This window comes from Leptosomus discolor, unplaced genomic scaffold (assembly GCF_034619465.1).
Source record: "Leptosomus discolor isolate bLepDis1 unplaced genomic scaffold, bLepDis1.hap2 HAP2_SCAFFOLD_214, whole genome shotgun sequence".
Classification (NCBI taxonomy): domain Eukaryota; kingdom Metazoa; phylum Chordata; class Aves; order Leptosomiformes; family Leptosomidae; genus Leptosomus; species Leptosomus discolor.
Window position 1 is genome coordinate 23,584 of NW_028237802.1, and position 12,139 is coordinate 35,722.

A 12,139-nucleotide genomic window follows, 5' to 3' on the forward strand; every position below is an offset into this window, starting at 1 on the left:
ATTTTGGGGTCTCCATGATGTTCCTCCCCAAATTTGGGCTCCTTTTGGGGTCTCCAAGCTACTTCTCCCCAAATTTGAGCTCATTTTGGGGTCTCCAAGCTGCTCCTCTCGAAATTTGAGCTCATTTTGGGGTCTCCCAAGCTGTTCCTCCCCAAATTTGAGCTCATTTTGGGGTCTCCATGATGTTCCTCCCCAAATTTGAGCTCATTTTGGGGTCTCCAAGCTGCTCCTCCCCAAATTTGAGCTCCTTTTGGGGTCCCCAAGCTGCTCCTCCCCAAATTTGGTCTCCTTTTGGGGTCCCCAAGCTGCTCCTCCCCAAATTTGGTCTCCTTTTGGGGTCCCCAAGCTGTTCTTTCCCAAATTTGGGCTCCTTTTGGGGTCCTCAAGCTGCTCCTCCCCAAATTTGGTCTCCTTTTGGGGTCTCCAAGCTGCTCCTCTCCAAATTTGAGCTGATTTTGGGCTCTCTAAGCTGTTCCTCCCCAAATTTGAGCTCATTTTGGGGTCCCCATGCTGTTCTTCCCCAAATTTGAGCTCATTTTGGGGTCTCCAAGCTGCTGTTCTTCAAATTTGAGCTCATTTGGGGGTCTCCCAAGATGTTCCTCCCCAAATTTGGTCTCCTTTTGGGGTCCCCAAGCTGTTCTTCCCCAAATTTGAGCTCATTTTGGGGTCTCCATGATGTTCCTCCCCAAATTTGAGCTCATTTTGGGGTCTCCAAGCTGCTCCTCCCCAAATTTGAGCTCCTTTTGGGGTCCCCAAGCTGCTCCTCCCCAAATTTGGTCTCCTTTTGGGGTCCCCAAGCTGCTCCTCCCCAAATTTGGTCTCCTTTTGGGGTCCCCAAGCTGTTCTTTCCCAAATTTGGGCTCCTTTTGGGGTCCTCAAGCTGCTCCTCCCCAAATTTGGTCTCCTTTTGGGGTCTCCAAGCTGCTCCTCTCCAAATTTGAGCTGATTTTGGGCTCTCTAAGCTGTTCCTCCCCAAATTTGAGCTCATTTTGGGGTCCCCATGCTGTTCTTCCCCAAATTTGAGCTCATTTTGGGGCTTCCAAGCTGCTCCTCCCCAAATTTGGGCTCCTTTTGGGGTCTCCAAGCTACTCCTCCCCAAATTTGGGCTCCTTTTGGGGTCTCCCAAGATGTTCCTCCCCAAATTTGGGCTCCTTTTGGGGTCTCCAAGCTGTTCTTCCTCAAATTTGAGCTCATTTTGGGGTCTCCAAGCTGCTGTTCTTCAAATTTGAGCTCATTTGGGGGTCTCCCAAGATGTTCCTCCCCAAATTTGGTCTCCTTTTGGGGTCCCCAAGCTGTTCTTCCCCAAATTTGAGCTCATTTTGGGGTCTCCAAGCTGCTCTTCTTCAAATTTGGTCTCCTTTTGGCGTCTCCAACTAGTTCCTCCCCAACTTTGGGCTCCTTTTGGGATCCCCAAGCTGCTCCTCATCCAAGTGGGGCCCCCCCCCGACGCCCCCAACCCTCCCCCCGCGTCCCCCCCAGGTTCAAGTTCGACTACACCAACGAGCGGGCGCTGCGGCGGACGCTGCAGGAGGAGCTGGTCAAGGACATCCTCTCCAACGCCCACATCCAGAACGAGCTCGAGCGCGAGTTCGAGAAGATGCGGGAGGACCGCGAGGTCCTCAGGGTCATCTTCCCCACCGGCGACAGCAAGGTGACCCCCAAAAGCCACCCCCGCCCCCCAAAAGCCACCCAGACCCCCCCAAAAAGCCGCCCAGGTCCAGCAAAAGCCACCCAGACCCCCCTAAAAAGCCACCCAGGTCCACCAGAAGCCCCCCAGGTCCACCAGAAGCTCCCCATGTCCACCAAAAGCCACCCAGACCCCCCAAAAAGCCACCCAGGTCCAGCAAAAGCTACCCAGACCCCCCAAAAAGCCACCCAGACACCCTAAAAAGCCCCCCAGGTCCACCAGAAGCCCCCCAGGTCCAGCAAAAGCCACCCAGACCCCCCAGAAAGCCACCCAGGTCCAGCAAAAGCCATTCAGATCCCCCCAAAAGCCACCCAGACCCCCAGAAAGCCACCCAGGTCCACCAAAAGCCACCCAGACCCCCCAAAAAGCCACCAGACCCCCCAGAAGCCACCCGGACCCCCTAAAAGCCACCCGGACCACCCGTTTTGGGGGTGCTGCCCCCCTTTTTGGGGTCCCACAGGACACAATGATCCCCCCCTTGCTTTGGGGGTGCCCTTTTGGGGGTGCTGACCCCTGACCCCCCATTTTGAGGGGCTGACCACCCCATTTCAGGGCACAGACCCCCCCCTCGTCCCCCTTTTTTGGGGCATACAGACCCCAATATCCGTATTTTTGGCTGCCAGCTCAGGCTTTTCAGGGCACAACCCCCCCCAGTGGCCCTGATTTGGGGGTGCTGACCCCTGACCCCCCATTTTGGGGGTCTGACCCGTCCTTTTCAGGGCACAGACCCCCCCCTTTCCCCCTTTTTTGGGGCATACAGACCCCAATACCCCTATTTTTGGCTGCCAGCTCAGGCTTTTCAGGGCACAACCCCCCCCAGTGGCCCTGATTTGGGGGTGCTGACCCCTGACCCCCCATTTTGGGGGGCTGGTCCTCCATTTTGGGGGGCTGACCCCCCCTTTTCAGGGCACAGACCCCCCCTTGTCCCCCTTTTTTGGGGCATACAGACCCCAATACCCCTATTTTTGGCTGCCAGCTCAGGCTTTTCAGGGCACAACCCCCCCCAGTGGCCCTGATTTGGGGGTGCTGACCTCTGACCCCCCATTTTGGGGGACTGACCCCCCATTTTGGGGGGCTGACCCCCCTTTTTCAGGGCACAGACCCCCCTTTGTCCCCCTTTTTTGGGGCATACAGACCCCAATACCCCTATTTTTGGCTGCCAGCTCAGGCTTTTCAGGGCACAACCCCCCCCCCGTGGCCCTGATTTGGGGGTGCTGACCCCTGACCCCCCATTTTGGGGGGCTGGTCCTCCATTTTGGGGGGCTGACCCCCCCTTTTCAGGGCACAGACCCCCCCTCGTCCCCGTTTTTTGGGGCATACAGACCCCAATACCCCTATTTTTGGCTGCCAGCTCAGGCTTTTCAGGGCACAACCCCCCCCAGTGGCCCTGATTTGGGGGTGCTGACCTCTGACCCCCCATTTTGGGGGACTGACCCCCCATTTTGGGGGGCTGACCCCCCTTTTTCAGGGCACAGACCCCCCCCTTGTCCCCCTTTTTTGGGGCATACAGACCCCAATACCCCTATTTTTGGCTGCCAGCTCAGGCTTTTCAGGGCACAACCCCCCCCAGTGGCCCTGATTTGGGGGTGCTGACCTCTGACCCCCCATTTTGGGGGACTGACCCCCCATTTTGGGGGGCTGACCCCCCCTTTTTCAGGGCACAGACACCCCCTCGTTCCCCTTTTTTGGGGCATACAGACCCCAATACCCCTATTTTTGGCTGCCAGCTCAAGCTTTTCAGGGCACAACCCCCCCCCTGTGGCCCTGATTTGGGGGTGCTGACCCCTGACCCCCCATTTTGGGGGGCTGGTCCTCCATTTTGGGGGGCTGACCCCCCCTTTTCAGGGCACAGACCCCCCCTTGTCCCCCTTTTTTGGGGCATACAGACCCCAATACCCCTATTTTTGGCTGCCAGCTCAAGCTTTTCAGGGCACAACCCCCCCCCTGTGGCCCTGATTTGGGGGTGCTGACCCCGACCCCCCATTTTGGGGGGCTGCCCACCCCATTTCAGGGCACAGACCCCCCCCTTGTCCCCCTTTTTTGGGGCATACAGACCCCAATACCCCTATTTTTGGGGGCTTGCTCAGGCTTTTGAGGGCACAAACCCACCCAGTGACCCTGATTTGGGGGTGCTGACCCCTGACCCCCCATTTTGGGGGGCTGCCTCTCCATTTTGTGGGGCTGACCCCCCCATTTCTGCCCCCCCCCCCCCCTTTTTTGCCCCAGGTCGTGCTCCCCTGTAACCTCCTGCGGATGATCTGGAACGCCCAGAAGATTTTCCACATCAACTCCCGCCTCCCCTCCGACCTGCACCCCGTCAAGGTGGTGGAGGGTGAGTGGTTTTGGGGGGTCCCCCAAATTAAGGGGCTTCTTGAGCCCAGAAGGAGGGGCTGGGGGGGGGTCCCCCGAGATCCCTACGAGGCATCTGGGGACTCCTGGGACCCCTTAGAGAAGGTTTTAGGGGATTTTGAGGATCTCAGGGACCCCCAAGAAGGGGCTGGGGGATTTGGGGACCCCCCCAGGAAGGTTTTGGGGGGAGTTTCAGGACCTCAGGGACCCCCAAGAATGGGCTGGGGGATTTGGGGACCCCCCCAGGAAGGTTTTGGGAGACTTTCAGGACCTCAGGGACCCCCAAGAAGGGGCTGGGGGATTTGGGGACCCCCCCAGGAAGGTTTTGGGGGACTTTCAGGACCTCAGGGACCCCCAAAAAGGGGCTGGGGGATTTGGGGACCACCCCAGGAAGGTTTTGGGGGAGTTTCAGGTCTTCAGGGACCCCCAAGAAGGGGCTGGGGGATTTGGGGCCCCCCCCCAGGAAGGTTTGGGGGGACTTTCAGGACCTCAGGGACCCCCAGGAAGGGGCTGGGGGATTTGGGGACCCCCCCAGGAAGGTTTGGGGGGACTTTCAGGACCTCAGGGACCCCCTAGAAGGGGCTGGGGGTTTTGGGGACCCCCCCAGGAAGGTTTTGGGGGGAGTTTCAGGACCTCAGGGACCCCCAGGAAGGGGCTGGGGGATTTGGGGACCCCCCCAGGAAGGTTTTGGGGGGAGTTTCAGGACCTCAGGGACCCCCTGGAAGGGGCTGGGGGTTTTGGGGACCCCCCCAGGAAGGTTTGGGGGGAGTTTCAGGACCTCAGGGACCCCCAAGAATGGGCTGGGGGATTTGGGGCCCCCCCCGGAAGGTTTTGGGGGACTTTCAGGACCTCAGGGACCCCCAAGAAGGGGCTGGGGGATTTGGGGACCCCCCAGGAAGGTTTGGGGGGACTTTCAGGACCTCAGGGACCCCCAAGAAGGGGCTGGGGGATTTGGGGACCCCCCCCAGAAGGTTTGGGGGGACTTTCAGGACCCCCACAACCTGCCTGGAAGGGGCTGGGGGACCCGCAGGACCTTCATGAAGGTTCGGGGGGGGTCTTGAGGACCACAGGGACCCCCCAAGAAGGGGCCGGGAGACTTGGAGGACCCCAGTATCTCCCAGGAAGGTGCTGGGAGGACTTTAGACCCCCAGGAGGGTGTTGTGGGGCTGGAGGACCCCCAGGAGGGTGCTGTGGGGCTGGAGGACCCCCAGGAAGGTGCTGGGAGGACTCGAGGACCCCCAGGAAGGTGTCAGGAGGACTGGGGGACCCCCAAGAAGGTGCTGGGAGGACTTTAGACCCCCAGGAAGGCGTTGGGAGGACTCGAGGACCCCCAGGAAGGTGCTGGGAGGACTTTAGACCCCCAAGAAGGTGCTGGGAGGACTTGAGGCTCCCCAAGAAGGTGCTGGGAGGACTCGAGGACCCCCAGGAGGGTGTTGTGGGGCTGGAGGACCCCCAAGAAGGTGCTGGGAGGACTCGAGGACCCCCAGGAGGGTGTTGTGGGGCTGGAGGACCCCCAGGAAGGTGCTGGGAGGACTTTAGACCCCCAGGAAGGTGCTGTGGGGCTGGAGGACCCCCAGGAAGGTGCTGAGAGGACTTGAGGCTCCCCAAGAAGGTGCTGGGAGGATTTTAGACCCCCAGGAGGGTGTTGTGGCCCTGGAGGACCCCCGGGAGGGTGCTGTGGGGCTGGAGGACCCCCAGGAAGGTGTTGGGAGGACTCGAGGACCCCCAGGAGGGTGCTGTGGGGCTGGAGGACCCCCAGGAGGGTGCTGGGAGGACTTTAGACCCCCAGGAAGGCGTTGGGAGGACTCGAGGACCCCCAGGAGGGTGTTGTGGCCCTGGAGGACCCCCAGGAAGGTGTTGGGAGGAGTTTAGACCCCCAGGAAGGTGCTGGGAGGACTTGAGGACCCCCAGGAGGGTGTTGTGGGCCTCGAGGACCCCCAGGAAGGTGTTGTGGGGCTGGAGGACCCCCAGGAAGGTGCTGGGAGGACTTGAGGCTCCCCAAGAAAGTGTTGGGAGGATTTTAGACCCCCAGGAGGGTGTTGGGAGGACTTTAGACCCCCAGGAAGATCCTGGGAAGACTTTAGACCCCCAGGAAGGTGCTGGGAGGACTTGAGGACCCCCAGGAGGGTGCTGTGGGGCTGGAGGACCCCCAGGAGGGTGCTGTGGGGCTGGAGGACCCCCCAACGCCCCCCGCGGTGCCGCCCGCAGGGGTGAAGGAGCTGAGCCGCAAGCTGGTGATCGTCAACGGGGACGACCCGCTGAGCCGGCAGGCGCAGGAGAACGCGACGCTGCTCTTCAACATCCACCTGCGCTCCACCCTCTGCAGCCGCCGCATGGTGGAGGAGTTCCGCCTCAGCGGGGAGGCCTTCGACTGGCTCCTGGGCGAGATCGAGTCCAAGTTCAACCAGGCCATCGTGAGCGGGGGGTTGGGGGGCAAGTTCGGGGGGTTGGGGGGAAAATTCGGGGGGTTGGGGGGCAAGTTCGGGGGTTTGGGGTCAGATGTTGGGGTTTTGGAGGGCTCTGGGGGTCAGTTCTGGGAGATTAAGGTCAGATCTTGGGGTTTTGGAGGGCTCTGGGGGTCAGATGTGGGTGTTTGGGGTCAGATGTGGGGGTTTGGGGGTCAGTTATGGGGGTTTGGGGGTCAGTTATGGGGGTTTAGGGTCAGATCTTGGGGTTTTGGAGGGCCCTGGGGGTCAGATGTGGGGGTTTGGGGGTCAGATCTGAGGGTTTTGGAGGGCTCTGGGGGTCAGATGTGGGGGTTTGGGGTCAGATGTGGGGGTTTGGGGTCAGATGTGGGGGTTTGGGGTCAGATCTTGGGGGTTTGGGGTCAGATGTTGGGGTTTTGGAGGGCTCTGGGGGTCAGATGTGGGGGTTTGGGGGTCAGATGTGGGGGTTTGGGGGTCAGATGTGGGGGTTTGGGGTCAGATCTTGGGGTTTTGGAGGGTTCTGGGGGTCAGATGTGGGGGTTTGGGGTCAGATGTGGGGGTCGGGGTCAGGCCTGGGGGGATCCCGGGCTGCCTTCGACTGGCTCCTGGGCGAGATCGAGTCCAAGTTCAACCAGGCCATCGTGAGCGGGGGGTTGGGGGGCAAGTTCGGGGGGTTGGGGGGAAAATTCGGGGGGTTGGGGGGCAAGTTCGGGGGTTTGGGGTCAGATGTTGGGGTTTTGGAGGGCTCTGGGGGTCAGTTCTGGGAGATTAAGGTCAGATCTTGGGGTTTTGGAGGACTCTGGGGGTCACGTGGGGACTCTGGGGGTCAGATGTGGGGGTTTAGGGTCAGATCTTGGGGGTTTGGGGTCAGATGTTGGGGTTTTGGAGGGCTCTGGGGGTCAGTTCTGGGGGTTTGGGGTCAGATGTGGGAGTTTAGGGTCAGATGTGGGGGTTTGGAGGTCAGATGTGGGGGTTTGGAGGGCTCTGGGGGTCAGATGTGGGGGTTTAGGGTCAGATGTGGGGGTTTAGGGTCAGATGTGGGGGTTTGGGGGTCAGATGTGGGGGTTTGGGGTCAGATGTGGGGGTTTGGGGTCAGATGTGGGGGGTCGGGGTCAGGCCTGGGGGGATCCCGGGCTGCCTTCGACTGGCTCCTGGGCGAGATCGAGTCCAAGTTCAACCAGGCCATCGTGAGCGGGGGGTTGGGGGGCAAGTTCGGGGGGTTGGGGGGAAAATTCGGGGGGTTGGGGGGCAAGTTCGGGGGGTTTGGAGGGCTCTGGGGGTCAGATGTGGGGGTTTGGGGTCAGATCTTGGGGTTTTGGAGGGCTCTGGGGGTCAGATGTGGGGGTTTGGGGTCAGATCTTGGGGGTTTGGGGTCAGATGTTGGGGTTTTGGAGGGCTCGGGGGGTCAGATGTGGGGGTTTGGGGGTCAGATGTGGGGGTTTGGGGTCAGGTCTGGGGGTTTGGGGTCAGGCCTGGGGGTTTTGGAGGGCTCTGGGGGTCAGTTCTGGGGGTTTGGGGGTCAGATGTGGGGGTTTGGGATCAGATCTTGGGGTTTTGGAGGGCTCTGGGGGTCAGATGTGGGGGTTTGGGGTCAGATGTTGGGGTTTTGGAGGGCTCTGGGGGTCAGATGTGGGGGTTTAGGGTCAGATCTTGGGGGTTTGGAGGGCTCTGGGGGTCAGTTCTGGAGGTTTGGGGGTCAGATGTGGGGGTTTGGGGTCAGATGTGGGGGTTTGGGGTCAGATCTTGGGGGTTTGGGGTCAGATGTGGGGGTTTTGGAGGGCTCTGGGGGTCAGATGTGAGGGTTTAGGGTCAGATGTGGGGTAACCTTGAGTCCAGCTCCACAATATTCTTGAAGCCACATCTCAGGGGGGTTTGGGTCCAGACCTGGGATGGTTTTGGGGTCCCCCTGACCCCCCGTGTCCCCCCAGAAAAACATTGGGGGTAAATCCAGGGATTTAGGGCTGGATTTGGGACATTTTTGGGTCCAGATCTGGGGTAATCTTGAGTCCAGCTCCATGATGTTCTTGAAGCCACATCTCAGGGGGGTTTGGGTCCAGACCTGGGATGGTTTTGGGGTCCCCCTGACACCCCATGTCCCCCCCGAGAAACATTGGGGGTAAATCCAGGGATTTAGGGCTCGATTTGGGGCATTTTTGGGTGCAGATCTGGGGTAATCTTGAGTCTTAGATCCACGATATTCTTGAAGCCACATCTCGGGGGGGTTTGGCTCTGGACCTGGGATGGTTTTGGGGTCCCCCTGACACCCCATGTCCCCCCCGAAAAACATTGGGGGTAAATCCAGGGATTTAGGGCTCGATTTGGGACATTTTTGGGTGCAGATCTGGGCTAATCATGAGTCTAGATCCCCGATATTCTTGAAGCCACATCTCGGGGGGGTTTGGCTCTGGACCTGGGATGGTTTTGGGGTCCCCCTGACACCCCGTGTCCCCCCCCGAGAAACATTGGGGGTGAATCCAGGGGTTTAGGGCTCGATTTGGGACATTTTTGGGTCCAGATCTGGGGTAATCTTGAGTCCAGCTCCATGATGTCCTTGAAGCCACATCTCAGGGGGGTTTGGGTCCAGACCTGGGATGGTTTTGGGGTCCCCCTGACACCCCATGTCCCCCCCGAAAAACATTGGGGGTAAATCCAGGGATTTAGGGCTGGATTTGGGACATTTTTGGGTCCAGATCTGGGGTAATCTTGAGTCCAGCTCCCCGATATTCTTGAAGCCACATCTCAGGGGGGTTTGGCTCTGGACCTGGGATGGTTTTGGGGTCCCCCTGACCCCCCGTGTCCCCCCAGAGAAACGTTGGGGGTGAATCCAGAGATTTAGGGCTGGATTTGGGACATTTTTGGGTGCAGATCTGGGGTAATCTTGAGTTCAGGTCCATGATGTTCTTGAAGCCACATCTCAGGGGGGTTGGCTCTGGACCTGGGATGGTTTTGGGGTCCCCCTGACCCCCCGTGTCCCCCCAGAGAAATGTTTGGGGTAAATCCGGGGGTTTAGGGCTGGATTTGGGGCATTTTTGGGTGCAGATCTGGGGTAATCTTGAGTCTTAGATCCACAATATTCTTGAAGCCACATCTCAGGGGGGTTTGACTCCAGACCTGGGATGGTTTTGGGGTCCCCCTGACCCCCCCCCCCCCCCCGTGTCCCCCCAGGCCCACCCCGGGGAGATGGTGGGGGCTCTGGCAGCCCAATCGCTGGGCGAACCCGCCACCCAAATGACCCTCAACACCTTCCACTACGCCGGCGTCTCGGCCAAGAACGTCACCCTGGGCGTCCCCCGCCTGAAGGAGCTCATCAACATCTCCAAGAAGCCCAAGACCCCCTCGCTCACCGTCTTCCTGCTGGGCCAGAGCGCCCGCGACGCCGAGAGGGCCAAGGTGGGCACCTGGTGGGGACAGGGGACCTCACGGCGGGGTGGGGTGGGGTGGGGTGGGGTGGGGTGGGGGGGTGTCTTCTCCTGGGGTGGCTTCGTGGTGGCCCCATGGCTTGGTGTTGCTGCTGCAGTTCCGTGGTGGGCCCCGTGGCTTCGTCTTGCTCTGGTGGCCCTCGTGGCTTTGTGTCACCACTGTGGTGGCCCCGTGGCTTTGTGTCCCCTCTGTGGTGGCCCCGTGGCTTCGTCTTGCCCTGGTGGCCCTCATAGCCTTGTGTCACCACTGTGGTGGCCCCATGGCTTCGTGTCCCCTCTGTGGTGGCCCCGTGGCTTCGTGTCCCCACTGTGGTGGCCCCATGGCTTTATTTCACCGCTGTGGTGGTCCCATGGCTTCATGTCCCTGCTGTGGTGGCCTCGTGGCTTTGTGTCCCCTCTGTGGTGGCCCCATGGCTTCATCTTGCCCTGGTGGCCCCCGTGGCTTCATGTCCCCACTGTGGTGGCCCCATGGCTTCATGTCCCCACTGTGGTGGCCCCGTGGCTTTGTGTCCCCACTGTGGTGGCCCCATGGCTTCGTCTTGCCCTGGTGGCCCTCATGGCCTTGTGTCCCCTCTGTGGTGGCCCCGTGGCTTCGTGTCCCCTCTGTGGTGGCCCCATGGCTTTGTGTCCCCTCTGTGGTGGCCCCATGGCTTCATCTTGCCCTGGTGGCCCCCGTGGCTTCGTGTCCCCACTGTGGTGGCCCCATGGCTTTGTGTCCCCTCTGTGGTGGCCCCGTGGCTTTGTGTCCCCTCTGTGGTGGCCCCGTGGCTTCGTGTCCCCACTGTGGTGGCCCCATGGCTTTGTGTCCCCTCTGTGGTGGCCCCATGGCTTCATCTTGCCCTGGTGGCCCCCGTGGCTTCGTGTCCCCACTGTGGTGGCCCCATGGCCTTGCATCCCCTCTGTGGTGGCCCCATGGCTTCGTGTCCCCACTGTGGTGGCCCCGTGGCTTCGTGTCCCCACTGTGGTGGCCCCATGGCTTCGTGTCCCCTCTGTGGTGGCCCCGTGGCTTCGTCTTGCCCTGGTGGCCCTCATGGCCTTGTGTCACCACTGTGGTGGTCCCATGGCTTTGTGTCCCCTCTGTGGTGGCCCCGTGGCTTTGTGTCCCCTCTGTGGTGGCCCCGTGGCTTCGTCTTGCCCTGGTGGCCCTCATGGCCTTGTGTCACCACTGTGGTGGCCCCGTGGCTTCGTGTCCCCTCTGTGGTGGCCCCGTGGCTTTGTGTCCCCTCTGTGGTGGCCCCGTGGCTTCGTCTTGCCCTGGTGGCCCCCGTGGCTTCGTGTCCCCACTGTGGTGGCCCTCGTGGCTTTGTGTCACCACTGTGGTGGCCCCGTGGCTTTGTGTCACTGCTATGGTGGCCCCATGGCCTTGTGTCCTCTCTGTGGTGGCCCCACGGCTTCATCTTGCCCTGGTGGCCCCCGTGGCTTCATGTCCCCACTGTGGTGGCCCCGTGGCTTTGTGTCCCCTCTGTGGTGGCCCTGTGGCTTTGTGTCCCCTCTGTGGTGGCCCCGTGGCTTCGTCTTGCCCTGGTGGCCCTCATGGCCTTGTGTCACCACTGTGGTGGTCCCATGGCTTTGTGTCCCCTCTGTGGTGGCCCCGTGGCTTTGTGTCCCCTCTGTGGTGGCCCCGTGGCTTCGTCTTGCCCTGGTGGCCCTCATGGCCTTGTGTCACCACTGTGGTGGCCCCATGGCTTCGTGTCACTGCTATGGTGGCCCCATGGCCTTGTGTCCTCTCTGTGGTGGCCCCACGTCTTCATCTTGCCCTGGTGGCCCCCGTGGCTTCGTGTCCCCACTGTGGTGGCCCCGTGGCTTTGTGTCCCCACTGTGGTGGCCCCGTGGCTTTGTGTCCTCTCTGTGGTGGCCCCGTGGCTTCGTCTTGCCCTGGTGGCCCTCATAGCCTTGTGTCACCACTGTGGTGGCCCCATGGCTTCGTGTCCCCTCTGTGGTGGCCCCGTGGCTTCGTGTCCCCTCTGTGGTGGCCCCGTGGCTTCGTGTCCCCACTGTGGTGGCCCCGTGGCTTCGTGTCCCCTCTGTGGTGGCCCCATGGCTTTGTGTCCTCTCTGTGGTGGCCCCGTGGCTTTGTGTCACTGCTATGGTGGCCCCATGGCCTTGTGTCCCCTCTGTGGTGGCCCCACGGCTTCATCTTGCCCTGGTGGCCCCCGTGGCTTCATGTCCCCACTGTGGTGGCCCCGTGGCTTCGTGTCCCCTCTGTGGTGGCCCTGTGGCTTCATGGTCTCATGGCCCTGTGATGGTCCCTGTGCCAT

General features: G+C 61.2%; 1 protein-coding gene across 1 annotated transcript in view; it reads left to right on the forward strand.

Moving 5' to 3' along the window:
* The window catches only part of LOC147412744 (DNA-directed RNA polymerase II subunit RPB1-like), a gene marked incomplete at both ends in the record, with an annotated part of 56,030 nt that overhangs the window by 22,664 nt on the left and 21,227 nt on the right, over positions 1-12,139 (forward strand). The window contains 4 exon segments of the mRNA XM_086481067.1: positions 1,480-1,651; positions 3,914-4,019; positions 6,245-6,450; positions 9,628-9,852. Of these exon segments, the coding sequence (XP_086337193.1) occupies positions 1,480-1,651; positions 3,914-4,019; positions 6,245-6,450; positions 9,628-9,852 (709 nt within the window).